Source organism: Heptranchias perlo, chromosome 21, assembly GCF_035084215.1.
Source record: "Heptranchias perlo isolate sHepPer1 chromosome 21, sHepPer1.hap1, whole genome shotgun sequence".
Taxonomy (NCBI): Eukaryota; Metazoa; Chordata; class Chondrichthyes; order Hexanchiformes; family Hexanchidae; genus Heptranchias; species Heptranchias perlo.
The window spans coordinates 18048484-18075792 of NC_090345.1; the positions used below are offsets into that span (position 1 = coordinate 18048484).

The 27309-nt window shown below is 38.1% G+C and overlaps 1 protein-coding gene across 2 annotated transcripts in view; it reads right to left on the reverse strand.

Annotated features, from left to right (window-relative positions):
• Positions 1-26453, reverse strand: part of fhip2a (FHF complex subunit HOOK interacting protein 2) — a 53311-nt gene extending 26858 nt beyond the window's left edge. The window contains exons 1-6 of one of the 2 annotated variants that reach the window (XM_068002158.1): positions 26085-26453; positions 12428-12506; positions 9354-9523; positions 7007-7111; positions 5643-5765; positions 1853-1891 (exon numbers count right to left, since the gene is read on the reverse strand). In XM_068002158.1, coding sequence (XP_067858259.1) covers positions 1853-1891; positions 5643-5765; positions 7007-7111; positions 9354-9523; positions 12428-12506; positions 26085-26129 — 561 coding nt within the window. In that variant the 5' untranslated portion in view covers positions 26130-26453. The remainder of the gene's footprint in view (positions 1-1852; positions 1892-5642; positions 5766-7006; positions 7112-9353; positions 9524-12427; positions 12507-26084) is intronic. The other variant, XM_068002159.1, reaches the window with a different exon arrangement.
• Between the last annotated feature and the right edge of the window lie 856 nt (positions 26454-27309).

Below are 27309 nucleotides of genomic sequence, written 5' to 3' on the forward strand. Positions count from 1 at the left end.
TTAAGTCTGAAGTGAATTGTTAGGGCAGAGGGGACTTTACTCTTCATCTAATCATGGGTAATTCACACAGGAGTGTTCGATACTGACACAGGGTAAGTGAAATTAGAACTATTCCATTCCCAGTACTAACATCCCTCAACTTGATGAACAGAAAATTCACAAAAAAAATTGAAGGAAGTGGAGAAATGGGGAAATAAGCAGCAATTTTGTTGCTCAAAATAAGGAATGGGCCACTCATGGCACGAAGACCCATCAAGTGTCGTCAGGTAACAAAGTATTTCTACTTCTACTCTGCCTAACAATGTGTTTAAACTCTCATTTCAGAAGCGCATCTATGACTGCACACATACGACATATCCATTTTATCCAGCTTCTGTGGGAGATTGTCAACATGGGGTGACTCTCTGCTTTTCAGGAACTGCATTAAGCCAGCTCAAGCTCATTTTACACAGAACACTTGTGGCCAGCAAAGGAAGCATTTCATCCCACTATTCTTAGCTGGATTTGAAAGGAGCCCCCACCCCCATCCCAAGTAAAGACATTGTTCTAACCCTTCAGCCCTCACTGTAATTTGCTTTTAAAAAAGATTGTATGACATTTTAGAAATAATGCATTCAATAAAATCCTCAATAGCCCATCTACAGTGCAAACATATGTACTGTATGTATAGTTGCACTGCAGGTGGGCATTAGACCAATTACTATGTCACAGATGTCATATACGTTGCTTTGGTAGTCAAAAATTGCACCTCACCCAACATATTATTATTTAGCGGCCACTTGGCAACAATTAAAATTTAGTGAGGTCACGTGGATTTACCTAATTCGGTTGAATGCCCAAACACACACATTGCATTCTGTACTAGACCCTCTAGGCTTCACTGAAAAGGGAAGCCACATTTCAATGGTGCACACCTACAAGGCAATTTTTTTTTCAGACCGAACTCTAAAATAAATACTGAACATTTCATTCATGGAAACATTATGCTACAGTATGATGCAAGCTGAAAATTAGAAGTGTGAAAAGTCATAATGCACACAATTGCTGCTAGGTATAAAATTCAAAGCAGCAGACTAGATATTACTTTTTGCTCATTTATTCAGTGCTGCTGTTGCTATTTTTAAGTCATTTTTTATTTTAAGAACTTCCTAACCAAACAGCATCAAAACCATATAAAGTCTACACCTGATAATTGAGTCGTCTTTTGCACTCAAACAAATTTTAATTATTCAATAACTTGAATTAAGCATCATAGAAAACACAGCATTGTGAATTTAGTACTAAAATTTGTATTAATGAATAACATGAATTGAGTAACTTTGAATGAAGTGAATCAGATTGTAGCTCTCTTTATGGAGAAATTTGTTATGAATTATCAAAACAGCTACATTTTAATCAATTACAAAGTATAGGCAAAGTCTTGCCTTTGCCAAACTGCAGAATACATATTTTGTTCAAATTTTAAAAAAACCTAAATCACTTCTGTAATATTTTAAAGCCGAGAAAGGGTATTTTAACATTTGGTCATACCTGTTACTTAGCTACAAAATTTTGCCCTTTCACTGAATATAGCCATCAATTTAAAAATCTTCTATTATCATTTACAGTTAGCTGTTAAGATTTATTTCTTTGGGTGTGAATAAGCCTGGACCTTGACAAAAACAAAAGATTTCAGGGATGGTAACAAATTGGCTAAACAATGGGAAATATCCAGTTTTTGGAGGTATATCCTTTCTGGGATTCTATGATCTCATGAGCCAAATAGTTCACTATGCTCTTTTACTGTGCTTAACTGTACTCCACACAAATGTTGGTTAGGAAGCCATGCAGTTACTGTAGCCTGGCAGCTCACCTGCATTCTGTAAGAGTGCAGGACAGGATCCTGGCTCACCTAGCAAACAGGGTTTAGAGCAGGAAAATGAGACAAGTGAAAAACCTCAGATATTTGATTTTACATAAAAAAAACTAAACATAGGACTCAATAAAGTTACAGTAACTAATACAAAGGAGATTAAAATCCTGTTTTAGTCAGATTTTGGAACCAAAGCACATTATGCAAAGGTCTCAACATCTTCCATTTCCTATTAAATGCGTAAATAACTTCAACATTTCAAATACTAATATTTTAAAAAAGAGGTATACAGAAAACAAGGGTTTTATAACATTATAAAGATACCATTTAGTATATTTTAATTTTAAAAGGCTAATTACTCTTACATTATGTATAAAAAGTAAAACATCTTCCCATCCAATCATATACCAGATTATACAGATACAACTCTTTTTTAAAAACACTCCTCAGTCTCCTCACAGGGTTGGGTCATTTTGCAGTGAAGGTATTTTTTAAAAATCAATTATTTAAAAAGCTATATATTCTGCAAGGATTTTAACAGTTAATAGATAGAAACATAAACTTGTTTTTGTTGAGTAAACTGCAGAGTTTATCAATAATGGAAGAAAGATTTTTTTTAAAATATAGCTACGTTCCAATTCTGTATTGAAGGATCAATGCAGTCTTATCTGACAGACAGATGGGATCAAACTATGAGCAATATCCATCGTGCACCTAAAGCAAAGTCATGACATTTCACAAATATTGACTTTGGTTTCAGCTAATCCATTTCTGTGTCCTGGGAAGGTCAACACTGATTCTGTAGTATAACATTTCATACATAGATATAGAACAGAAAACAATTCTAAATGCAACCATGATAAATCCTGCAAAAAAGACAGATTTTACTAGCTGGAGGGCAACAATTAGGAAAATTCTCCTAAGGGCAATGATAAAAAAACTTGAACGGTTCATTAAGTGCAAGCTGTCATAAGAAGGATCTGCAATGTCTATTTTGTTTAGAGTATGCAATTTTCAAACATGCAGTTGTTTTTATTGCAAAGAAGAATCTTTTTAGTTTCAAGGCAATTTAAATTAAACATTTTACACAAGCACTATGTATTTTGATATAACTCAAACTGAATGTCTCACAAAAATGGGCAGTGCTACTTTTTCAAAAAAATCTAATCCACATGGTTTCCACCTTAGTGAATATTGAAACAGATCTGATTTTTAGGCAAGTTTAATCAAGAGGTAAACACAAGTTAGTACCACCTGAGTGCAAAAAGCTTTCTGTCTCATCAGCTCTCTGGAGTCCTTTTTACAACCAGGAAATCTTGCAAATGAATCAATTTGGGTTGCTGAGAAGTGGCTTTTACAAACTACAGTATAACTGCAGTCAAATATACATCAGTTAGTCATTTGACATCAGTTATCAGCTTAAAGAGGCAGCCTTACACAGGACAAGAATTTACATGTACTTCCTCCAATCTAATTGTATACTTTATCTGCCGCCCATGGTTTTGTCTCCTCTACATTGGGAAGTTCAAACACAGATTAAGCGAGTGCTTCGCCAAACACCTCCGCTCTGTCTGCAACCTCCAAGTCGCTTACCACTTCACTTTCTTTTACCACTCCCAGTCTGGCTTCTCCTTCTTTGGCCTTCTATGCTATTCTCATGAAGTGCAAAACAAGCTCAAGGAACAGTACTTTATCTATCTATTAGGCACTATGCAGTCCTCTGGTCTTAATATTGGCTTTAATAACTTCAGACCTTAACTATAGCTTCCACTTTTTTATGGCAGGAGATGCTGGGATGGATGCCTTGGCATTTCTGGAGGGGGTGCGAAGGCAGACCGGTGCTTGGAGTTGGGATCCTTCCATTGAAACACAGTGCTGAGTCCTTGCTGTTGGCCTGCTTTTTCCTTGTCAGGTTGCCAAATCCTGTTCCACTTTGCCAGCTCCTCCCGTTTACCCTACCCCCACCACCTCAGCTATTCACATGACCTGTGCCTCTTATGTTGATATCACTTCAACCATTTAATCATCTCCTGTTTTACTTTTAAGTACTTTACAGATGATTTTACTTCCTCTTTTATATGTGTGCATATGCCCTCAACCATTCACTTATAATTTTTCCCACTTCTGATTAAGTGTTGCACCTGAAATGTTAACTTTCTGTATTCTCACCAGAGTGTTTACAGCATTTTTGCTCACAAACATTGAGGCTTTTAAAATGATTTGCTCTCAGGACATGGGCATCGCTGGCAAGGCAGGATTCATTGTTCTGAGGAAGATGGTAGTTAGCCTTCTGTAATAATTGTGTATTGTTGGATAATAATTTGGGTGAATGAAAAAAAACAGGATTGCAAGAGTTAATCAGGGTAACTGCAGAATTTGATGGAGTTTTGCTAGTGCTTTGTGATGACACTGAGCATACTATAACTATGTGAAAGTTGAACATAATAATGTAGCTTTGGGTCATAATATTTTGAAATAGTTAATCAATGTTTTGGAATGTCTAAACAGATGGCACTGTACAAGAAAGCAGCCTGTAGAAGCAAATAAGGTAGTGTGAAAATGCTGTTGGAAAATGCTGAGGTTTGTGCACCTCTAGGTGATGTGGCTCCTGGACCTTAGCAGTTATCAGATAGAGAGAGAATATGGTAGCTGAAAGGTAATTGATGTTCACCAGTGCTAACTGCACGGACATCAATTACAAACGGGTGCCACCTGTTCAGACAAGTGTGATAAAGTTCATTCGAAAGCTGAGAAACAAAAGGTAGTTACAGCAGAGCTGTCACATAACAGTGGTAAGAAAAGGTGTAAAGGGAGAAAGTCTGCAGATAGATGGGGAGCTACAATAAGTTAAGAATAACATAAGAAAGAAGCATAGCTCCCAGAATAGAGATGATCACTGTGTTCTGATAGTAAGGATGGTCCATAACAGAAATGTAACACAGTGTTCTCTTACTATTAGGGTCATGATGTGGAGATGCCGGTGATGGACTGGGGTGGACAAATGTAAGCAATCTTACAACACCAGGATATAGTCCAACAGTTGGACTATAACCTGGTGTTGTAAGATTGCTTATATTAGGGTCATATTACTGGTGCTTGAAGTCTGTCATAAATTAAAATTAAAATTAAGTTAAAAAAATACATGTGTAATTGTGTCTGATTCGACAGGCCTAAACAAAATTTATGTTTAGAGACACGGTACATATCATTTGGTAGCAGTTTTTACAACTGACTGGCTTGCTAGGCCACTTCAGGGGGCACTAAAAGTCAACCAGGGCAGACTAGGTAGGGGTAGTAGATTCCCTTCCCGATAGGAAGCATATTAGTGAAGCAATTGGGTTTTTAAGACAGTAACTTTCATGCGAGCCAACAAATTACCAGACTTATTGAATTCAATTTCACAACATGGTGGATTTGAACTGTCAACTTCTGAGTTCCCAGTCCAGTATCATGAACACCACAATACTCTATTCTATTTGGAACTTTGGCCCAGGCCATCAATGACAATTTAACTGAATACTTTATAGGAAAGGTGGAAATATATTTATTACTTGAGTAAGGTAGCCTAAATAGTTAATGGATCATTATAACTTCCTCACAAATGCATTAAAATATATAAGTTATTGGGGATTGGAGGCATCAGTCACAATTTTACATTAGTGTCTTTTTCTGGTCAATAACACCATTACATCAGTTATTTAGGAAATTTGAAGATAATTAAAGGTACAACCAGATAAATATGCAATAGTAATACAGCTTTCTGAAAACTGTTATAGCAGTATATACGTACCTCTAGAAAAAAGTTGACCAAATAGGGATCTTGTTTCAATTTTGCACAGACTATACAGAGAAATTGTATTTCCTCATTTTCGGTGGGGGCAGCAAGAACTTCACCACAAAGTCTAATTAATTTCTATGGGAAAAAAAAATCATAATAGCAGAAAAGTGGAATATTTAAAAACACAAAATATCTTTTTTAAAACTATTTTGTATGTTTGCACTTATCTACAACAACTTGCATTTACATAGCGCCTTTAACGTAGTAGAACATCCCAAGGCACGTCACAGAGCGTTATCAAACAAAATTTGACACCCGAGCCACATAAGGAGATATTCGGGCAGGAGCTTGGTCAAAGAGGCAGCTTTTAAGGAGCGTCTTAAAGGAGGAGAGAGGTAGAGAGGTGGAGAGGTTTAGGGAGGGAATTCCAGAATATTCTAGAGTAACATGATACTGAGCCATATGGACCAGGGAGATCTTAGGTTCAATGTTCTAAGTGAGCCAATTTCAGTGAGTATGGCAATGAAGGCCAAACGGAAAAATGCTCAAAAGTTAACTCATTTATCACAATGTTAGTTTATGCCAGGGTAAAGGAAAATGGGCTTTAGTTTCCAAGTCTTTCTCCATTTTGCTTAACACTCCAATTTTTAATATAATAATTCATGCTGATGTACAGTTCCATGCGTGCTGGTAGCCCTGGGTGCCTTGATGAAGGAGCCATTCTCCATGTGCAAGTCTGACAGTCAAGATCAGGGGTTATTCAACAATCAGAGGCGCACTGTCCACAGGTGCTACCCATTTTCTGGTACTTCACCCAAGTGGATATTCTTTGCGTGAGTCTAGATTGTCATGGCAGGCTATTTGACTGTAGGAGACATCACAACAAGATTTGCACCAATGCTCAACTGACATCCACAGATGTACACTTTGCAATAGGGTTCACTGGGTGACAAACAGGAGCACCCCAGCAAGTTTTCCCTCCCTAGTCTAGGATATTATGGCCAAATCCTTGCCTCAACTGCAATACAGATAATGGTCATCGAGCTCATCATAGACTGGATCCAAACTTGGGATCTTCCTCATTTGTAAGGCTTAGCTCTATGCTGGACAAAGCAATTACCCACCAAGCCAAGAGGTAGCTCGAGCTGCTTCTTTGTAAGATAATAGACAATTCGAAGAATTATGTCTTCATTTTTAGAGTGATAACCATTTCTTGACTAAGTTTTGTTTTATAATATTCTGCATTCAAAATCTAGACATTTGCCAAGGTTACATTCCAGAAAGCACGTATTTGTACATCTCCAAAAAACGTTTAGCACTTTACTGTGGCAAAAATTTGCACCTGTTGCTTTTAGATGGTAGCAAAGAGATCATACCTGGACGGGTCTGTGGACATTTATGTGTGGGAGTAGTGGCTGTTTGATCCTTCCAAGTAATTTTGTATAGAAAATCAGGACCTGTTGCTTCATTCCTGGCGGGCACTACAAACCACATAGAAGAATGTAACAGTGAAAAATTAAAGGCACTTTAGGAAAATAAAATTCAACCAAATGTTTCAAGTTCCATAATATAAGCAACTGCTTGGTTACAGCATAGAATGCACACACAGTTAACTGGAGTGGTCATCGACTTTGCTATTTCAATGCTTGGGTCAATGGCATAATTTTGGTTTGATAATATTGTGTCAACATTTTAAAAAAGATTTCGTATCAGCCTAGTTCTTCAATATTTCAACCTCGACTGTGGCAGTTCTATTTCCAATAATGATGAAACACAGAGCCACTTTTCTATTTTTGCAGAGACCAGGGACTGCTCAGCATAAAACATGCACGATACAACTCTGTCCCTCTTGCCTATGCCTCCTGCTCATTGATTCATGGAGAAGTCCTGATTCGCGCTCATTACTAGAGGAATTGTGCACGTATATGTGCAAATGTTAGAATTTGGAGAGGGAGAAAAGTATTACATTTTTAAAAAACTTTGAGCGCTTAATTAAAATCACCCCGCAGCAAAAATAAAATTGCAGTGTTTTTTAAGTAAGCCACAATGTGATAAATTCAAGTGTACAAAGTAATAATTTTTAACACTTGATGAATGGATACAAAACATCAAAGGGCATTTCATCATATAACATTTTTGGCAACATCACTTTTGAATGTTGATTTTATTTTAGGTTCATAGTTGGTGCTCACTAACAAAATAACTAATCTGAAGGTTTATGCTTGTCATTTTATTGATCAGGAAAGATCAGGGCTCACAATCTAATTCAGTATAGAATACACACACTCTAGCTGGAACAAACAATGGCTCTGGTTTTTCAGTGCTCAGTGGGTCACTGGCATGATTTTGGTTTGATAATACCTGCACACCTTCTTTTCAAAACAGATGAATTCGGACCAAGTATCATGACAAACTATTGAAAAGGTGGATAAACATTCTGGCAGTGGCCCTGCTACACAGACAAAAATGCAGCACAATTCAACATGATGAGGTATTTCAGCAGGGAGCTGGCTCCCCATTCATCAGCAATCCACTGTTGTTTTGCTTGGAACTTTATTAGTTTTATAATGTTGCCATATTCTAATGCTGCAGAAATTAATTAATTTTTTTAATTGCCAACATTGACGTCAAAATCAATTTAAGACAGTTTTTTTTAATATAAATTTGAATACATATATAAATCTGGACCTGCTGAATTAAACCTGAATTTGCTGAGGAGTGTCTGCTTAGAACAGGAGTTATGCCAGTGAAAGGTTGAGATCAGACAAGATTTATCTTGATTCCACTGAACAATGGAAAGTTCCAATTCTGTACATTGAGATTACTTTTTCGACATGCAGCTATTTTACTGCATTGAAAATAATTGTAAATAAGCTTCTGTAAGCATAAGATCCTTTTAAACAAGAACTTGCATTTATACAGCGCCTTTCACGTCCTCAGGATGTCCTAAAGTGCTTCACCGCCAATTAATTGCTTTTGAAGTGCAGAGACTATTGTTTTGTAGGCAAACATGGCAGCCAATTTGAGCACAGCAAGGTCCTGCAAACAGCAATGTGATAAATGACAAGTTAATCTGTTTTTGGAGGTGCTGATTGAGGGATAAATGTTGGCCAGGACACCAGAACTCCCTTGCTCTTCTATGAATAGTGCCATGGAATCTTTTACATCACAACAGTGAAATAGCTTGGTTACCACCCAAATACTTTCTCCCTCTCAGTGGGTGCAGCCGAGTGTTTTTTTTGAATCAGCAGATGGTTTAACATTGAAATCCATGTGATCAATTATTGTGGTTGGATTCCATAAGTTTCTGAGGTCACCTCTTACTGGGGAAGGGGCACTCATCCATTCTGAGGCAATTTAGATGTTCTCTTGGATAGTTAGAATAGCAAATGAGGTGTTGAATTGTTTGAGAAATTAATTTAATTTCAGTGTTACAAAATAATATATCTGGGCTGTCTTTTCAATGTCCTGAATAAACATTAGTTACATTTATAAGAGAAAAACTGACCAGAATTTTTATTAAAAGTCAACATTATTAAAAATTACACTGGGTAAGTCAAATCCAAATGGCTATTCATAATCTATATTTTTACTTTTAGCTGTTTTGCAGTTGGCTGGTCAATGATTCATTACACACAATGTCTTCCACATTTTAAAGCCCTGCAAAACTTTTCAGTATGATTGATTAAAAGGAAGAATTCAGCATCAGTAATTAAAACATACATCAGCTTTTCCCAATGTGTACAGAGTTTCCAAAATCTTGTGATGCAGTAAGTACTCCATACAAGGCCCTGTCTCCCCAGATTCCCTTTCATGTTCCTCCTGAACCAAAATATCCAGCATCTGATCCAGATGTGATGGGATGTTTGTATCTGTTACTGGAGCTTTATCATCTGTCAAGAAAACAAGCACATTAACAGCTCATGTTTTACAGTTCATAAGTTCCCATGATTTTTTTTTTAAACGAACTTCTAACCAAATAGCAAAGATATTCAAATGAAAAAAATTAAGCTTTAATGAAGCTTGGTATCTACCTTTGGTATAGTCTTCCTCAATCTTTATATACGTTAAATATTATATCGAATTGGGGTTAGGAAGAGGGGGAAAAAAATATCACAGAAACAGTATAGTTACTTATTAAAATTTTATTCACAGCAGACTCAAGAGCCCAATAAACCCCCCCCCCCCATACTTGTGCACCACATATGAACCATGACTCCAGATGACATCGAAGTTCTTTAATGAAGCAACCCTTGAAAATACTTACTCAGCAAACAAAAATATACTCATCAAAAATTAAACAATGTCCAAGTGCTCAAAATCACACCTTGGCACAATGGAGTAGAGAGGACAAACTACATTCAAAGAATGAGGATTATATAATAGCTAATCCAGCTCTCCTCTTTTGTTTATCTGCTAAATACAATGGGATTAAGCCACTATGGTGCCACAAATGGGATAAAGTGTCAATTATTTGATGCTAGAAGGACTGGTGCACCAAAAATAGTATCATCTTTGGATACTGAGCCTAGGCAAGAGTGTTTAGTAGAGGCATGTGAATTTTGCCCCGCATGGCTATTTTATAAATGAAGCGTGTGGACAAAATGGGTTTTTAAACTTGAAGATGTTGACCTGCTAGTTTATAAAAAGAGAGAATACCATCATAATTTAGTGATGCTTTTAGTAATAGGTACCTAAAAAGTTTAATTGTTAAATTAAAGCAAACAACTAACATGATCTGAAATGATATCTACACAGCTTAACCTCCAAGGGATGCAATGACAAAAAAAAATTACATTTGATCAACAGTCCCATTGGCAAGGCCCAAGGACAGGACATGGAAAACATGATGTCCAGTGCAAATATATACTGGGGCACTTCCAAGAATAAGAACAAAAGTACTGCACCATGGAGAAATGCATATCATTGCCAAAACTTCAACCACATCTAGATACAGCATTGGAGCTAAAGTTAGAATTCAACTATCTGATTATGAAGCAGAAAAGACTCGAACCTTTTCTTCTCAGAGAACACCATCACCCTGCTGCTGACTATAGAAAAGAACTGTGAACTAACCTGCATCCACAGTTCTTGTGCAACATGGGAATTGGAAAGGTTATTTGGCTCATTATTTTGATTTAAAAATCTGTGCAAGGAATACTGTGCCTATGACTTTCCTTATTTCATGTCAAGACTATCTTATTGTATTTGCAGGATCCCACAATTAAGGACCATTTTATAAAGATGTTCAAGAGAAAAAAATATCCACCTCAGAGTTCATACAGCAATTAGACCAAAAGGGGTTATTTTATCATTGTTTGGACACTAATTTTGCCCTTGTTCTGACTGAAATGTAGTTTCACAAAGCAAGATTTGAACTTTTAATTTAATTAAACACACATATAACAAGTTGCACTTTATAATTCAGAATTATTTTGAACCATTTTTGACAGAACAATCAAACGTTTTGCCAAAACTGTCAATTTTGAATTAGAAAACAAGTCAGGAAAAGGTCATTAAAGAATTGAACTAGGACACATTAGAGAAAAAAAATAATCAAAAGCAATAAATTGTTTTCTCATGTGAAGGAGCACTTAAATGCCCATGTATTCATTTGCATTTATGATGTCCCTGTGACAAATTTGAGAACTGAGCAGGAATTCTTGGGAACTACTCGCCCAGACAGGTAGGTAAAATTTCACAAATCCTCAGATGGAAATGGAATCAAGAAAAAGCCAAAACATTGCTTACTGTACCCTAACTCTAACACAATGTTAATTACAGCAAGTGATTTGGCATGGCAAAAATTGCTAATGATCATGGTTGCAAGGTGGAAATTGCAAAAATGATGGGCAGTTGAAGGGATACCCCGTCCCCAGGTGTTGGTCAGAGCTGGTCAGTTTCTTCCCTCACCACCACATCAATTTCAATCACTAGTGTTCTTCCTCTCTTCATTCAACTAACCCTGTAGAAAATTTCCACCTGTTTACTTAATTAGCTGCTCTTATTGTCAGCAAGCACTCTGCTCTGCTCACTAGCACTGTTTAAAATCAAAGTCTGAACAAAAGTGCTGCTGAGCAAAGTGGACCTGACTGGTTACAACTGTTAAGATCAGCTGCCCTTAAAGACTCCACATACATTCAGTTCTGCTCACCAACACCTGAACTCAAATTCTAATTTTAAATAATGCCAATGAGCTGAGTGCTTGTTGACTGTGAGACTAGCTGTTACAAAAAGATTGGCAAAAGAACCAGAGGGGAGATGAGGAGAATTTGCTTTACGCAGCGAGTTGTTATGATCTCAAAGGGTGATGGAGGCAGATTCAACAGTAACTTTCAAAAGGGAACTGGATAAATATTTGAAGAGAAAAAATTTGCAGTGCTATGTGGAAAGAACAGGGGAATGGGACTAATTGGATAGCTCTTTCAAAGAACCGGCGCAGGCATGATGGGCCAAATGGCCTCCTGTGCTGTATCGTTCTATGATTCTAATCAATTGAAAACTTCCTTCAGTGTATGATGGGCAGAGAAAAGCAGAAAGTGGGTACTTTAAAAGATGCTGATTAAAATTAAAAGGGAGAAACTGAGCAGGAAAGTTGCACTGGAAGGTCATGGAACTTGTCGCTGGATGTCACACTACCTCAAATTATTTGTCTCATCAATTACCGCTTATGCTCAGACCCAGGCCTTCAACAAATTAGATACATGAGGTTTTTTGTGTACAGCAATTCATAAAAACACTTTTGCTGTCAACAGATATAACAAATCAGTTAAAAAAAAAAATTTAAAGACCCCTACCTGATGTTTCGATGTAATAATGGGTAATGGCCTTCCAATGATACACAAAGTCTTCTTGCAGTGGAAGGGAAGGAGCCAACTATAAAATCCAAAATAGAAATGAAATCAGCAGTTTCGACTTGTTGGAAGTTAATACTTTGATGAATAATACTCCAAGTGAAGTATTACACTGGTGTAATTAAACTAAGTGACAAACTCATTTATGAATCACCTACTGCAGCTTTAGAATGGAGACAAAAATGAAGGCTGAAGAAATATTTAGGAAACTGACAGCGACATCACAATACCACAGGTCACTGGCTTGCTGTATTAAAGCAAAGTGACATATTATACAAACTAAGAGCAATTGACATTTCTCAGATGACAGTAGAAATATATACCAGGTTTTTATTTATATTGTGTCATATCAAATCTAAATTTTCACAAAAATGCACTTCATGTGGTTTACAAAATGCAAATCCCATTCGCTCTCTGTTCAGATTTGCTTTTCTGCTGAGGAGTGAATATTACGCTTCCCAGGTGGTTGTCACTTCATCCGAATAACCACTATTTTACACTGACCAATAGCAGACTCTGAATATTCCACATCTGGATTAAAAAAAACGGTGAAATAACTTCAAGATTTCCAATTCTTTCTACATGTAAACAATGTACACAAAAACAAGTCTGTGAATCACCTCATAGCAATTTAACTTTTTTTCATCTTGGAGCGATCACATTTTTCAGAACTGAAACTGAAGTTTAAACCTACTCCGTTTAATGCTGGGTCAAGTTTCTTTATTGTGTTACTTGACATGTGTTATTTAGCCTTAAAGAATTGTGTGTGCAATCTTTGGATCATTATAATAACTACAACTGTTATCCACACATGTTGGAAAGTTAACAGTTAAAACTCAACAGACTAATTAATTTCAATAAATAGCTGATCTCCCGTGGCATTATAATATACAATTTTATTATACCATGCACATATTCTGCTAGTAGAGTGCATCTGTATGTAAAACAGATCAACTTCAGAGAAGATGCTTTATTTGAGAAAATCTTAATGCTACCCTTCAGCAATCATCTGGAAGCAAGGGCTCAACTTCCACAAATATGTCTATGTTACCTACTTTTATCCCTTCACCTCTTCCATTGATCCAAAGGTTGTTACAACAGTCGATAACTGCTTATCCAACATTAAGACATGGATGAGTTGAAATTCCACCTGCTGCTCAACAGCAGGCAAACTGAAATTATCCTCTTTGGCTCCCATCAACACTTAGATACCTCTGGCCTCGAGTCCATCAATGTCCCTGGCTGTCACCTCAGGCCAATGGTAGCTCTTGGGGGGTAGTACCATTAACACCTAGAACACAGGTAACCTTCATAAACAGTGAAGAAAGTACACTGCTATGAACCTTGCAAAATTACCGTTGATAAGTATTTAAAAATTGACTCCAAATGTGACTTTTCAGGAGAGACTGAGACTGTCTTTCTTCATTTAATTTGTTTTTTTTCCACACGCACGAGAGCACATCCCACAATTAGCAAATGCTATTGTAGTGTGTAAAGAAGTAGCCGCCGACCCCTCCCCCAACCACAAGATTTATTTTAAAAGAGGAAATAAAGTGCACTTTGTTAAAAATGACTGCTTTTGCATAGCTGGTAGTTTTATGGCTTAAAGTGTTTGCTAACTTTCCCCGCCTTTCCTCTCCCAAAGGTGCTGACATGCTGGGGTACATGTTCCACTAAACATGCTCCTGAAGGTGCTGACTCTTACAGGTTTAAGCAACTAGGTATATTTTAATATCTTGCCCAAGTAGTCATTTTTTCATGTCAGCCTAGATTGTGCACATCAGTTAGCTATTTCATCACGGGGAGTGTCACAATCGTGCCAGGTCCTGTCCTTGCCCAATGCCCACACGTGCATACTTTCCAGCAGGAGTAACTGATTAGCCATCAAGCCCAGGATGCGTGGCTGATTTTTCATCTCCCTAAACCAAGTTATAATACTTGCACCATTTTCCTGCCTGAGATCAGCTCAGTATAGACAGGGAATCGATCATGAGACCCTCCACTTGCTGATGGTTAGGTGAAATAATTTTTAAAGTTTAAGCATGAAGTCTGTAATCAAGCTACTTCAGTTCAAAGTCAATCTTGTTTTATATAAGATTTGAAGTATGACATTTCAAACGGAGTCAAGTATTGTGGCGGGAAATTAAATGTAGTTTTGGGGGAGAAAAGTAACCAGAAAGTACTTTAAAAGGTGTTAGAGATTCTGGAAAGGCAAAAAAAATTCACAGGTAGGATGTAATTAAGTTTTAAAATTTAAAAAAAAACATATTTAGCACTATTTTACATCACAAACTCGTGCCTTGAATCTTTCCTAGAACGTTGGGAAGAAAATCAAACAGGTACATCATACCTGGAATGAATTTGGGCAGTCTTAACCCAACACAAATTGACAAACTTACTCAGAAAGACTATACAGATGGCTGGTGGGGAAAAACGGTAATGTCACAGTGGTGCAACAGAGGTGCTCTTCTAAGGTTAAGGCACATTGACGGAGCAGAGAAGGAATTTTACTCAGTGCTGTGCTTAATGCAGAAGTGTCCCATTCCTCAGCAGCAATATCTTTCTTTCATCAGCAATAAAAATCCCCATTTCCTGCAAAAAGATTTTTTTATATATAAAAAAAAGCTCTTAAATTAGCTCTATTGATATTGTGTTAGGGCCACCACTTTCAAAGTGGGTAGAATGAATAGATTGAAGCTGCACATTCTTGCCCACTTGAACCTTGAACTCTCCACCACAGGCAGGGATAGACACCACAGTCTTTGGCCTGGAAATTGCTCATGAAATGACAGTGAGGTTAATGGGGGTCACCGTTACTTCAGGGCAAATGGAAGAGCAAGTTCCGGCGAACACACGTGCGCAGTCAAATGCGGAAATCTGGAAACTGCTCTACCATTTGTCCTGCTCGTTTGAAAGCTGTGCAGGAAGGACAGCTTGCGGGATGAACGAATGAACCAGCCCGAACTTGCTGCACTGCCCAGCTGGAAACGAACTAATCTCTCCATAAAAAAGGTAGGCTGGGTTTTTTTTTAGGTCTAAACTAACTTTAACGTGGTAAGTATCAATGACTGCCAAACAACCTCTTTGGCACTGAAAATTAACTTTTAAAAATGTGGGGTCTCATTCCTCCCGATTTTAATAGTTTTTGGGCATTTAAGATCTTAAAAATTTTAAATTTTTATTTTTTTTAACCTTTTCTTTGTCTCTTAATCTTACCCTCTATTTTGCTTTCTCTAATTGATTTTATAGTGAATTTACTATTCTATCTGACACTTCCTGATTTTTAGTCTGCGCGGCTTGTGAAGGAAGCTTCACTTCCTGGTTCCCACTGTGCGGCTTGACAATGATGCTTCAAACTGATTGGTTGAGGAGACAGAGAGATCCTTTCCTCGCTCACACAGCTCAGAGAAGCCCGGGAAAGAACACTGCACTTGTTTCTCACTATTGAAGGAAGTTGCCAACAAAAAGCCTGCCGATATTTAGTGGGTGAGATTTAAATCTGATGAGCGGCGGGCACTGTTGGTTTGTTGCTCAGAGCAATTTCCGGGCCATTATGAAATCTGGATTCTTACTGAAGAAAGGCAGGACTGAGTGGTATGGGCTTGTTCTGGTGTATTATACACCTGCAAGAGGAATTAGAGTAGATTTCTTTCTCATTTAAAAATGAAGGCATAGTATACCATTAAAAGCACTACTGAAAAAAAATCATAACCATAGATTTTAATATAGCTACCCCTAGATATACATAACAATCTTTTAATAATGTCAATATGCATAACTTTAGCAACTGAGGGTGCAGTACAAGTAACATATTTACTTCACAAATGAGGTATTCTGTACAACTGTCCCAACACTTTTAAAAATTGATCGAGTTGAAGAATTTAATAACGACTCATAATATATAACAAATGCCTGCTTACTTCTAATGATTTATTCAGACAATAGGTCAAAAATGTCATGCTATTCCAGGAATGCTAGAAGAGGATGTCATAGACTAATTGTTGATATTTGACCTCCTACAATGAAAGATTGCACTGCACATGTCTTCATATCATAAACCATAATTACAAGAAAACTAAAATTGTATGAAAAAGATAAGATCTAGGTGCTCCAAATAGCACTCTGAAAAGTATATATTCGGTATTCTGTCAATGCCTCTGCAGTAGCTCAGGATTTCACACACAAACACATCTATAGTGTGCGTGCGTGCATTACAATATGCACAAAATCTGTTTTTCCAGTTTACACATAGGCTGCTGTTCTACATTTTATGATCTCAACTACAGGAGCTCAATTGTACTGGGTCAGACATGATAAGGTTACATCATGCCAGCATTTTATATCTGACCTTAGAGAAGTTGGGGGCACTGAGGATTTGAAGGTACATTTAATCTTTAAAAAAAATCATTCCATAGGTCCTGAATATACCAAAATGCTAGGATTCCAGGTAGAATTTTTTGTGACAAACATTTTTGAGACCAAATTTGTGCAGGCCAATTCCTTGAAATTACCACTTTTTAATTTTAAAATAAATGCTGATCTCTGTGGTCTGAATGTGCTTTGCAAATCAGAAACATTTGAATGTACTATTTCTCTAAAACAATTTCCACAAGCACCAGAAACGAATGTCCACTGACACCAGCCATTTATTTCACTTTCAAGCAGGTCCATTGTTTTCCTAAAGAACTATGTATTAACCCCGGGGTGTCAAACTCATTTTATATGGTGGGCTTGATCCAATATCCTTGCACTTGGCATGGGTCACATTCAGCAAAAGTTATTAAAATAGAAATTTTAATAGAAATAGATTTTTTTTTAAGAAACCTTTCCATAATATCTGTAGGTTTTTAAATGGTTTTCTGCAACTTAATTCTCTGCCTCATTAACTGATCAGGCCAATGGAATTCTCCCTGCATGCATAGAGCTTCTCTCACTGAAGTCCAAACGGCAGTTAAATTTAATGTTTGTGGAGAGTAAAGGAGGTAGTTGATTCGTTGCTAACACTACCAGGTTTAAAAGATATGTTTAGTTAGGAGAAAAAGATAGAAGCCTGGGAATTATTTAAAAGTTCACATTTTGCAGTGGTTGCAGTTGGACGGCAGGTGGGATCACCTCAGAATGGTGATGAGAGTACTCGCATAGTCTCACACAGTTTTTGTTAAGCAGAATCCAGACCAAATCCAGCAAAGATATACTGCAGATTCTCTGCTGATTCAACACAAAATGTGCAGTATGACTGGGCTGCAAATTCTATAATAACTTGGCATGTGCTAACGATGACTGAAAGTATTACTGTAGAGTGAAGTTGGCAAAAAAAAACACATTATGGAAATTTTTTTGGTGATAGATGCTCTGTATGCATTACAGTGCTTTAAAATGGTAGGTGAACGTGTCGTTATTCAACACCTTGAAGACAGATTAGATTGCTAAACCATTGGCTGTGACCAGCAGAAGGTTGCCACCTCAGACTGCCACAGTACATCTTCACCAGCTGCTGAGCATCAGTTTCTTTGTGGCCTTGGGATCCATGAGCAAAAAAAACCTTAAGACATCTTAAGTTGTTTTGGATCAGCCTTGAAAATGGAACCAGAGGACCTGTTTCCAGTTGAGAGCTGGTGGAAGGATTTGACTTGCCATCTGACCTAATCCCCTTGGCACGGTTACGAGTGATCTACCCTGACAGCTTCTGCTGTTCAGAGATAGGTCATTGCTGTTAATGGCTTTATAGGCTGACAGGCAGTTTTAATGTAGCATAGAATCCGTAGATAGTCCACCATTACTTCTATATGTGTTTACAGGGACATTAACCATTTGTAGACACACAGAGTCAGGAATCAACTGTCCGTGCAAAATGATCTACCTTGTGCAGCCGAGTGCTTGTAAAATACAAAACATGTTGAATGTCTTCAATTCATTGATTTTAATTTATATATATTTAAAACATAATACTTCACAAATTGAATGCAATTGTTGTCAGTCCATAAAAAAGATGGAAATTACAAACTGAAATGACAAGAGAAATGATATACAATATTCTTTCAATCACAGTGGACATTTTGGACTGTAGGGAATGTGGATTTGACTAATAGGTTTGAAGTGCTGATTATATAATGCAGACTTCCTACTTAGTTTCTCGGTAATCGGTTACTGCTTTTGTTTTAAGAAAAACTTTGCAAGGTTTGCACCAATTGAGGCCAGCTTGGTACCTTCAGGATTTGTATCACTATTAAACTTTTGATCCTACTCACTTAGCACACCAGCCATAAAGCATTTTTAAAAAGTCAAAATACAAGGTTATTTAAAAAGTGCACACTACAATATCCATCATTATATGGAATAAAAAATATAGACAGGGAGCAGGTTTAATCCTGTAATCCAACTTCTTTGGTTGATTTTCACTAACCGTCCAACTTTTTTTAAAAAAACAACCGTAACCTCCTCACTTGTGCTCAATTTGAATTGCAGCAGTTTTTAACTCCCTGCCACTGTGTATTATCCTATAGTGTAAAAACCCAACAAAAAGGGATCTTGTCCCTTTCATTTAGATCTATTAATTGAGATGCCAGAGAGTGGCTTTTGGCAGTGCCATCAGTCAAAATGAGGCAGTACCTCGGAGTACCTGACTGCAGGAAACTGTTCCATGGGCTGGATCCAGCCTGTCATCCGCACGTTTGACATCCCTGTATTAACCTGTAAAAGGAGATCGACTCTGATGGCCTGAAGGGACTCAAAGTTTTCCTATTCAAGGAAATTTTATATTACTGCAACATTTTATTTGTGTAAATAAATCAAAGCATGCAATTGTGTGCTAAAAATACTTGCAGATGGTAAATCCAAAACGTAATGTTCCAAAGAAGACATAACCAATGCAATTACTACTGATGTGCATTTAATCCAAAACAACAGACATTTACATCCAATAATGGATAACAGAATACTGTAATAGTACTTCTACTCTTTGGCCAGTCCCCATCGGCAATACTTCATCATGAATGATGCACGAATAAAGATTCATCCAATTACATACCAATTAGCTGCAGTAAATAGTCCATCTTATTTAACAACAATTCTTAACATTTATTGAAATCCTTATCCATTGTACCTGCTGCATTGCATTTGCACAACCTTGCATATATCAACTGTCAATCAAGATCACAGAGCTCTGATGTTTTAGTCTTCCTACTGTTAAGCAGACCACATTGCTTAGATATTTTGTATTTTATGCTTGATATTTTAAAGATCGATTTGTCCTTCAGTTAGTGCATAGACTTCAGTGAATAGAAATGTGGTGAAAAGTATCAAAAGCAGTCATAAACATTACTGGCGTATCTGACAATACAGATTGGGAAGTAACCTCTATCTGCACTAGAATATGTATTCCATATTAAAGAAAAGCAATGAGTTTGTAGCAGTCAGCACTGCTTGGTCAGATTAACTGATAATCAACAGGAAACTGGTTTTGTTTCTTTAAAATACCAACATATGATTCACACAGTTAGAAAAACACAAAGTTTAGACTTGCAGTACCAAATTTAGAACCAACTTAGAATAGGACTTAGTGCTGCCAATCTCTATTTCTTCAATATTGCATGACCTGACTTTTAATTTTGTTTCTCCAACTAATTCTAATTATAAAGTAGCGCTCCCGATAGAATCAGCAGGCCCTCTCTAAGGCAGTCTTCGGGAACGGTACAAAAGGGCACATTATTACAAGGGATCTGTTGAGACTTGTTAATGCAGGACCTAGAGACAATACAGGTTGTGTCAGACATTGGTAAAATATACCAGTTTTTAGTTAGGGTCCCTTATTGATGCTGACACTGTACTGTAATGGTAGAGTACCTTTTGACGCTCAGTTGAAAATACTATGAAAGCTCATTACAACAAATTCTCAGCAGTTCATTCTCTCAAGGTTTAAGCACTATGTAAACTGCAAATTTTCTGATAGGACCAATATTTATATTTACATACTAATACCAAAATTCATTCCCTTTATTGCAGAATTAGAACACAATTTCGTTACTTCGGCTATTATCAGTTAAAAGGACACCCTCGTCTACAGGCTAAGCAGTTTTCTCAAAGAATAATCATACGGCCTTGCATAATGCATTTGTACTAAGGTGTGCACAAGTCCACGTTAAAACAAAAATAAAACAAGAACTTAGCTTCCTCAAACTCTATGAGCAAAAAATGTATTATTTTTCCTGAAGTAATTTTATGTACAGTTGTTTTGAAACCATTTCACTTAATACACATTTATTGAAATGAAACATTTATCTATTGCAATAGAAATCCACCTAAACATTCCATGTGGTTTGAACCATTCAATTTTACTGGTTGACAGCTACTGTTTTGTAGCAATACCTGCAGCACATATAAACTTTCCATAAATACAAGATTCAAACTGCCAACTCCAATTTAGCACAGAAAGCTCTATGTAAATGATATTTTTAAAATCCAGTTGCAACATGAGCAAAGTTGCTGTATTCACCGCCCATAAATGCAAAATGCATTTAGCAGTTTTACTCAATCAAAATACTGATCTCGGTGTCGTGAGTTGGCTTGCAAGCAAAACATTTAGAACATAAGAACATAAGAAATTGGAGCAGGAGTAGGCCAATCGGCCCCTCGAGCCTGCTCCGCCATTCAATAAGATCATGGCTGATCTGATCCCAACCACAAATCTAAAGAACACAAGAAGTCGGAGCAGGACCCGGCCACATAGCCCCTGGGCCCTCTCCGCCACCCACAGGGCATTTAGTAATGAGATCATTCTTAAAAAGTTATTCTTTTACCAATTAAAATTCCCAATTAATTGTTCTCTCAATCAGTAAATGCACCACAGTGATGTGGGACCAAGTCATACAAAGAAGGTCTCAGGCTTGATCACTGTGTGAAATTAACTGATCACAGTTGAGGCGGTGGTGGTGAGATTGTTACATGTGGTCTCAATATCCCTGACTAGGTCACAGAAACAGTGTTTAAGGTGAGCGACGACAGAATTGGGCTCGGCTGCTGTCATCAGTGGAGCCATACTCCAGCACGAGTTAGCACCTTCAGTGAAAATTCAATGGAAAATCTATCAATGTAAACAATGTGTCACAGTTTATGATAAGGACACTGCAACTTGAAACTTACAATAACTTTTGATTAACATTTCAGCTGCTTATAGTTTTTCTTTAATCAAGTGAGGGGGTACAAGTTTTCTACTTAGGAGAGTAGTTCAAAGTCTTCAATAATCTGTAACAATAGCCTGAGTAAAGGTTAGAAAAACATTGACAAACCATAGGAGATAAACAGTTGAGAAACCAGAGAATTATCACCTATAATGCAGCACTTCAAAGATATCTATGGAATTCTGCTGGTATTTTTATGACATTCCACATCTCAGATGCAATTCCCAAATATATAATGTACAGCTTTGAGCACATTTACCTTTATTATGAAATTGCATGTTGTGGACTGGGCTTCAGATGTATGGTTAATAGAAGGCAAGACAAATTCTCACTTGAAATGGATTGTACCAGTTTATATACTGGTAGTCTAGGTTCTGTGACAATTTGTGCTCAAGGATTATTGGTCATTTTTGCATTGAACTTTAAGAAATGGATCAGATTATTAAGTGAGGAACGCTCCAACTTCAAAGCTTTATGATCTCGTAGCTACGTGAGCACACACGTTAAAAACATTGCACCTAGCGTGTATTTTGCCATGACACACTCAGTAATAGTTGATATTTTATACCTTTAACTATGAAGAAAATATAGAAGGAGCTGTATGGCAAAATATTAACGTTCAAAGCTGTGTTTAGAAAAGCTGTTGGTTAAAACAGAGAGCTGTAACCTTGCTTGTGTGCTTTAGATTATATCATACAGGCCAAACAAATGTATATGTTTACATTGTAGGCATTTGCGACAATTTGCTGATATTATAGCTGGCAATGACGAGATGGCCTAGATGAAACTATCTCTGTGGCTGAATAAAAGTGGTTGTTTTAGCAAAACCCCTTGATTTCTGTGCCAGGGTAAGCAAGAAAGTGAGGGAGCATGTGAGAGGAATGCTTGCAGCATAAATCCCTAATAACGACATACAACACCACAGAAGACCTGGTACTGTTTGTTTAAAAAAGTCAGCCGAGTCCAGATTAGTACATTAACTCTTCCCATCCAGGGCGCCTCCAATTCCCTCCCAATAATGCTTAATTTTTCTAAACTACCACTATCTATTCCATGTGAACACACCATCCTGCATAAACTTAATTGACATCACCCAAAAAAACTGAATAAAATTAGAATATGTGCAATTTTTCTGTTCTGAGGAAAATGAAATTACAGAACTCACATGTGTGGCCAAAGTTGTTTTAAAAAAAACATTTGCACAAGATCATACTGGGCACCAAACGGTCATTAAGTTTCTAATTCTTTTGGAGAAAAAAAAGGAACTTGAATACATAATTTTTAAATACTAAGAACATATTAGTATATAGATTATACTGTTCTAGAAATCAACAAGAAAGCCTCACTTTACGTGAGGAACAGTCAAAGTGCCAAATGGTTTCTTTCAACTAATAGCAACTTGGACAAATTTATGATAGATAGACAGACAATACTTACATACACTCTGCAGATCTAAAGCAGCCTGGGTCAGAATTTTGCCAGGCCTCCCCACAATTAAGATTAGCGTACCAATTGACCTTCCACATAGGTGCAGAGATGCAAGTCCAATCACTGTGCAGGCAGCACTTAAATTTCTATTTATTTAAACCCATAACTGTACAGGTATAGGACCAAGAGTTTGGAAGCACCCTGCCCTAGCCTTGGTAATTCCTTCATTTTACTAAAGGTATATCTTTAGTTACAAACAGAGCTTTGTATTAACAGAGGTAGTTTACTGATCAATGTTGGCCTGCTGTCAACACAGAACTAAGGGACAGAAATATCCCATTTATTGGGAATACAGACAAGAAATGATGGAGAAATTAAGTCAACCAAATCTGACTCATCATTCTAGAACAAAGATAACCAAAACTATCAAAAGCATTACTGAGACTTGACTAGGATTTAAAGAACACTGAGGAGCAGCTCGGGAAGTCAGTTGTCAAGCTCTCTCCTCAAACCTGACCGTGACATGACATAACATAATCTGACAACCATGGTGGGGTGGGCGGGGGGAAGCTCACAATACAATCTGCTTAAGAACAAAGTATTCCCCAATCATTTATATTTTTTCAAAAGTTATACATCTATACAATGTGATGTAATGATATCAATAAGACATGGATTTTCAAACTCAGGTGACCTTAGGGAGAAGATCCCAGGAGGTTTTTGTGTTTGTTAAAATACTAGGATATTATTTCCATTACTGTATATGAATAAAAAAAAAACATTTTATGCAACAATCGAAATGTTTTCCTTTGGACAGCTGACATAATTCAGAAATTAGGACTGAGGGTCCCAGAAGAATGTCAGTATCGGCAGGGTGCCCCCACACTGAAAAATATTAAAACCACTGACAAAGAACATGGCTAAGCGCAGCAGTGTGGCTCAAAGCACATGGGGTGGGCCCTTTCCAATACTGACACTCGCCTAGTGACCCACCCCACCTCATGACTTCTAAAAGAAAGTGTCAGCTTCCCAAAGAGTAACAGTGATACTGTTAAGGAAAATATTTTTAAAAATTAAGTATACAGCAACAGAGATAACATACAAGTCAACAAGTACAGAAAAATACAGAGGTTTGATGGCAGATGGGCATAAATCCGATAATCTTGAAGACCTTTATCCAGGATCCTCAGTTTGACTTAGAATGACAGAGGAACAATAAGATGTTTCTGAACACATGCCAATATCTTTCAAAGTTGGAACACTTTCCTATAAAATTTAGTGACCCAAGCATGCCTCTGCTGTAAAATATCATACAAGACAAATCAAATTTTAGCTAAATTTTGTCAAATGAAGGTATTGTACCATACGCTAATATATTTATATACAAACACACATTATATATATATATATATATATGGCTATTATCTCCCTCTCCCCAATCTCGATAACCTTCTCCAGACCACACCCCCACCGCCCCATCCCATCTTTCCCGAACTTGCCGTTCCTGATTCCAGACTCTTGTTTTTTTGCCCGTCTCTTCTCCCCACATCCCAACATTGATGGCGGTGCCCTCAGCCATCTAGGCACCATGTCTGGAAATCCATCCATAAACCCTCTACCTCTCCACCTCCCTATCCTTTCTAAGGCAACCCTTAAAACCGAGCTCTTTGATCCTAATGTCTACTTCCTTGGCTCGGTGTCCAATTTTTCCCGTACGCCTCTGAAGCACCTTGGGATGTTTTTCTATGTTAAAGGCACGATATAAATGATTATTATTGTAACCTGCAGCAAAATAAAACCTGACACCACTGCAGTTCAAATATTCCAATTGCATAATAGTTTAAAATAACACAATTTCATCGTGATACTGTCTGTTACTTAACATAAAAAAATCCAAATAAAATGATGTTCCACAAACTCCAAGTATTTATAGATAAAAATTACATTTCTACGACATTTGTTGTCTATAGAAAGATGTCTCAGAGCGGTTTACACGGCAGAGGGGAAAAAGTGGACAATGAGCAAGACAAAAATATAAAAGAATAGAGTCTGTTGAGGCCAAAACACATCTTGGGAGTTAAAATAACCGACAATCCGTGCTTCACTTTCAAAGCTTGTGGCATATCATTTCACTCCCCCACCCCCCCAAACATGTTACTGTGCCGTAACACATTTCAAGCTGTGTAAAAGCTTTACGAGTGTTCTAAAAAGGTATTTAATTAGATTATCCAATAATACAGCTAGTCAACTTACACCTTTATTATTGAACATAACTGCCTCAATTCTTAAATATGACATACTGCATTTAAATCAAACTCCAGTGGTGATACCCCAACCCAACCCCACCCTTTTGTACATCTGTTGCAGTTATACGCAGGACAGGTAGAAATAAACCAAGATAAGTCTTTATTGATGTTTTGGAATATTATTTTTCAAATCATTGCCATCCCTCGATTTTGCCATAACCCAAACAATAGAGTCATCCTCCCCCGAAGCACCTCTTCCACACAAGGGGGAGCCGGGAGGGCAGAGCAGAAACAAACCCTGCCTGAGGTGGTTCCAGGACAAACGACAGGAGAGGACTCGCAGTCCCTTTTGACTGCTGCGGGAGCGACTGCTCCAAAATAACTCGAATATCACACAAACTGGATGAGGAGGCGAAGCCGGTGATCCTTGTCGGAGTTTGGGACGGGGTCAACTCCAAAAAAAAAACAATAACCCTTAGGCCTCAAAACCTGATCGTTCCAAAGAAGTTTTCGGAATTTTTTTTTTTTTTAAAACGAAACGAAGTTCGAATTTGATTTTATTCCAATAAATAAATAAAATTACTGGTATCCCAGGAAACTCGGCCGTCGGCTTTTAATTAATGACATCAACTAGGCCTCAGTCGGACCCCGGTGTAAAGTAAAGGGAACCGGGTGGGGAAGGCTCAGTTCCTGGGTGTGGTTTTTAGGAGTGGGGCGGGGAGGGGGTGCTGCCCGGAGCCCGGTACTCACCGCCTCCACCGCCTGCTGCAGGATGTTGGTGAATTTGGTGAACATCTTGGCCTTGGACTCGCGGATCTCCCGGCGGATCTTCTCCTTGGATTCCTCAATCTTCTTCCTGGTTCGATCCAGCCTGGCTGTTCATGCGGCCCCCGACTCACACACAATAAAAATAATACACAAAAAAAAAATAAAACTAAACAGACGCCAACTGACAGGGAGACACAGACAGTAAACACTGAACACCCAACACACCAAGCAACCGACACCGTGGCACAGCGCACACTGACTGATGGTCCAACCCGCAGCGCCGTCCTCCCACAGTCAGGGGGCACACAGTCGGCACGGTCTTACTGACTGACAGTGCGGTCATCCTGGCGCCAGGGGGCGCAAAAGCGCACAGTCGGCACCTTCTTACTGACTGATAATGCGGTCATCCTGGCGCCAGGGGGCGCACGGTAGGCACAGTCTTACTGACTGACAGTGCGGTCATCCTGGCGCCAGGGGGCGCACAAGCGCACAGTCGGCACCTTCTTACTGACTGATAATGCGGTCATCCTGGCGCCAGGGGGCGCACGGTAGGCACGGTCTTACTGACTGACAGTGCGGTCAACCTGGCGCCAGGGGGCGGTAAAAAAAACACGACCGAGCGTAAGAAGAGTCTTAAAGGCACAGGACCAGAAAACACTGTTCGCAATCTTGCTTTAAATCGCAGGGGTGGACAGGAGTGAGGCCTTAAAGGCGCAGCAACATTTAACAAACTCACTGCTGGCAGCGAGGTCGTCCCACCGTTAGGGAGTTTAATACAGGCAGGGTCTTAAAGGCACAGCTACAGTTCAATGCAGACCAAACACTCGGAGGCAAACAAAAGCATAACCTGGACAAGCCTCTTATCATAGAATCATAGTAGGTACAGCAAAGGAGGTAGCCATTCAGCCCATCATGCCTGTGCCAGCTCTTTGAAAGAGCTATCCAATTAGTCCCATTCCCCCGTTCTTTCCCCATAGCCCTGCAAATGTTTTTCCTTCAAGTATTTATCCAATTCCCTTTTGAAAGTGATTATTGAATCTGCTTCCACCACCCTTTCAGGCAGTGCATTCCAGATCATAACAACTCATTGCGTAAAAAAATGTTTCCTCATGTCACCTCTGGCTCTTTTGCCAATCACCTTAAATGTGTGTCCTCTGGTTACCGACCTGTCTGCAGCTGAATCAGCTTCTCCTTGTTCACTCTGTCA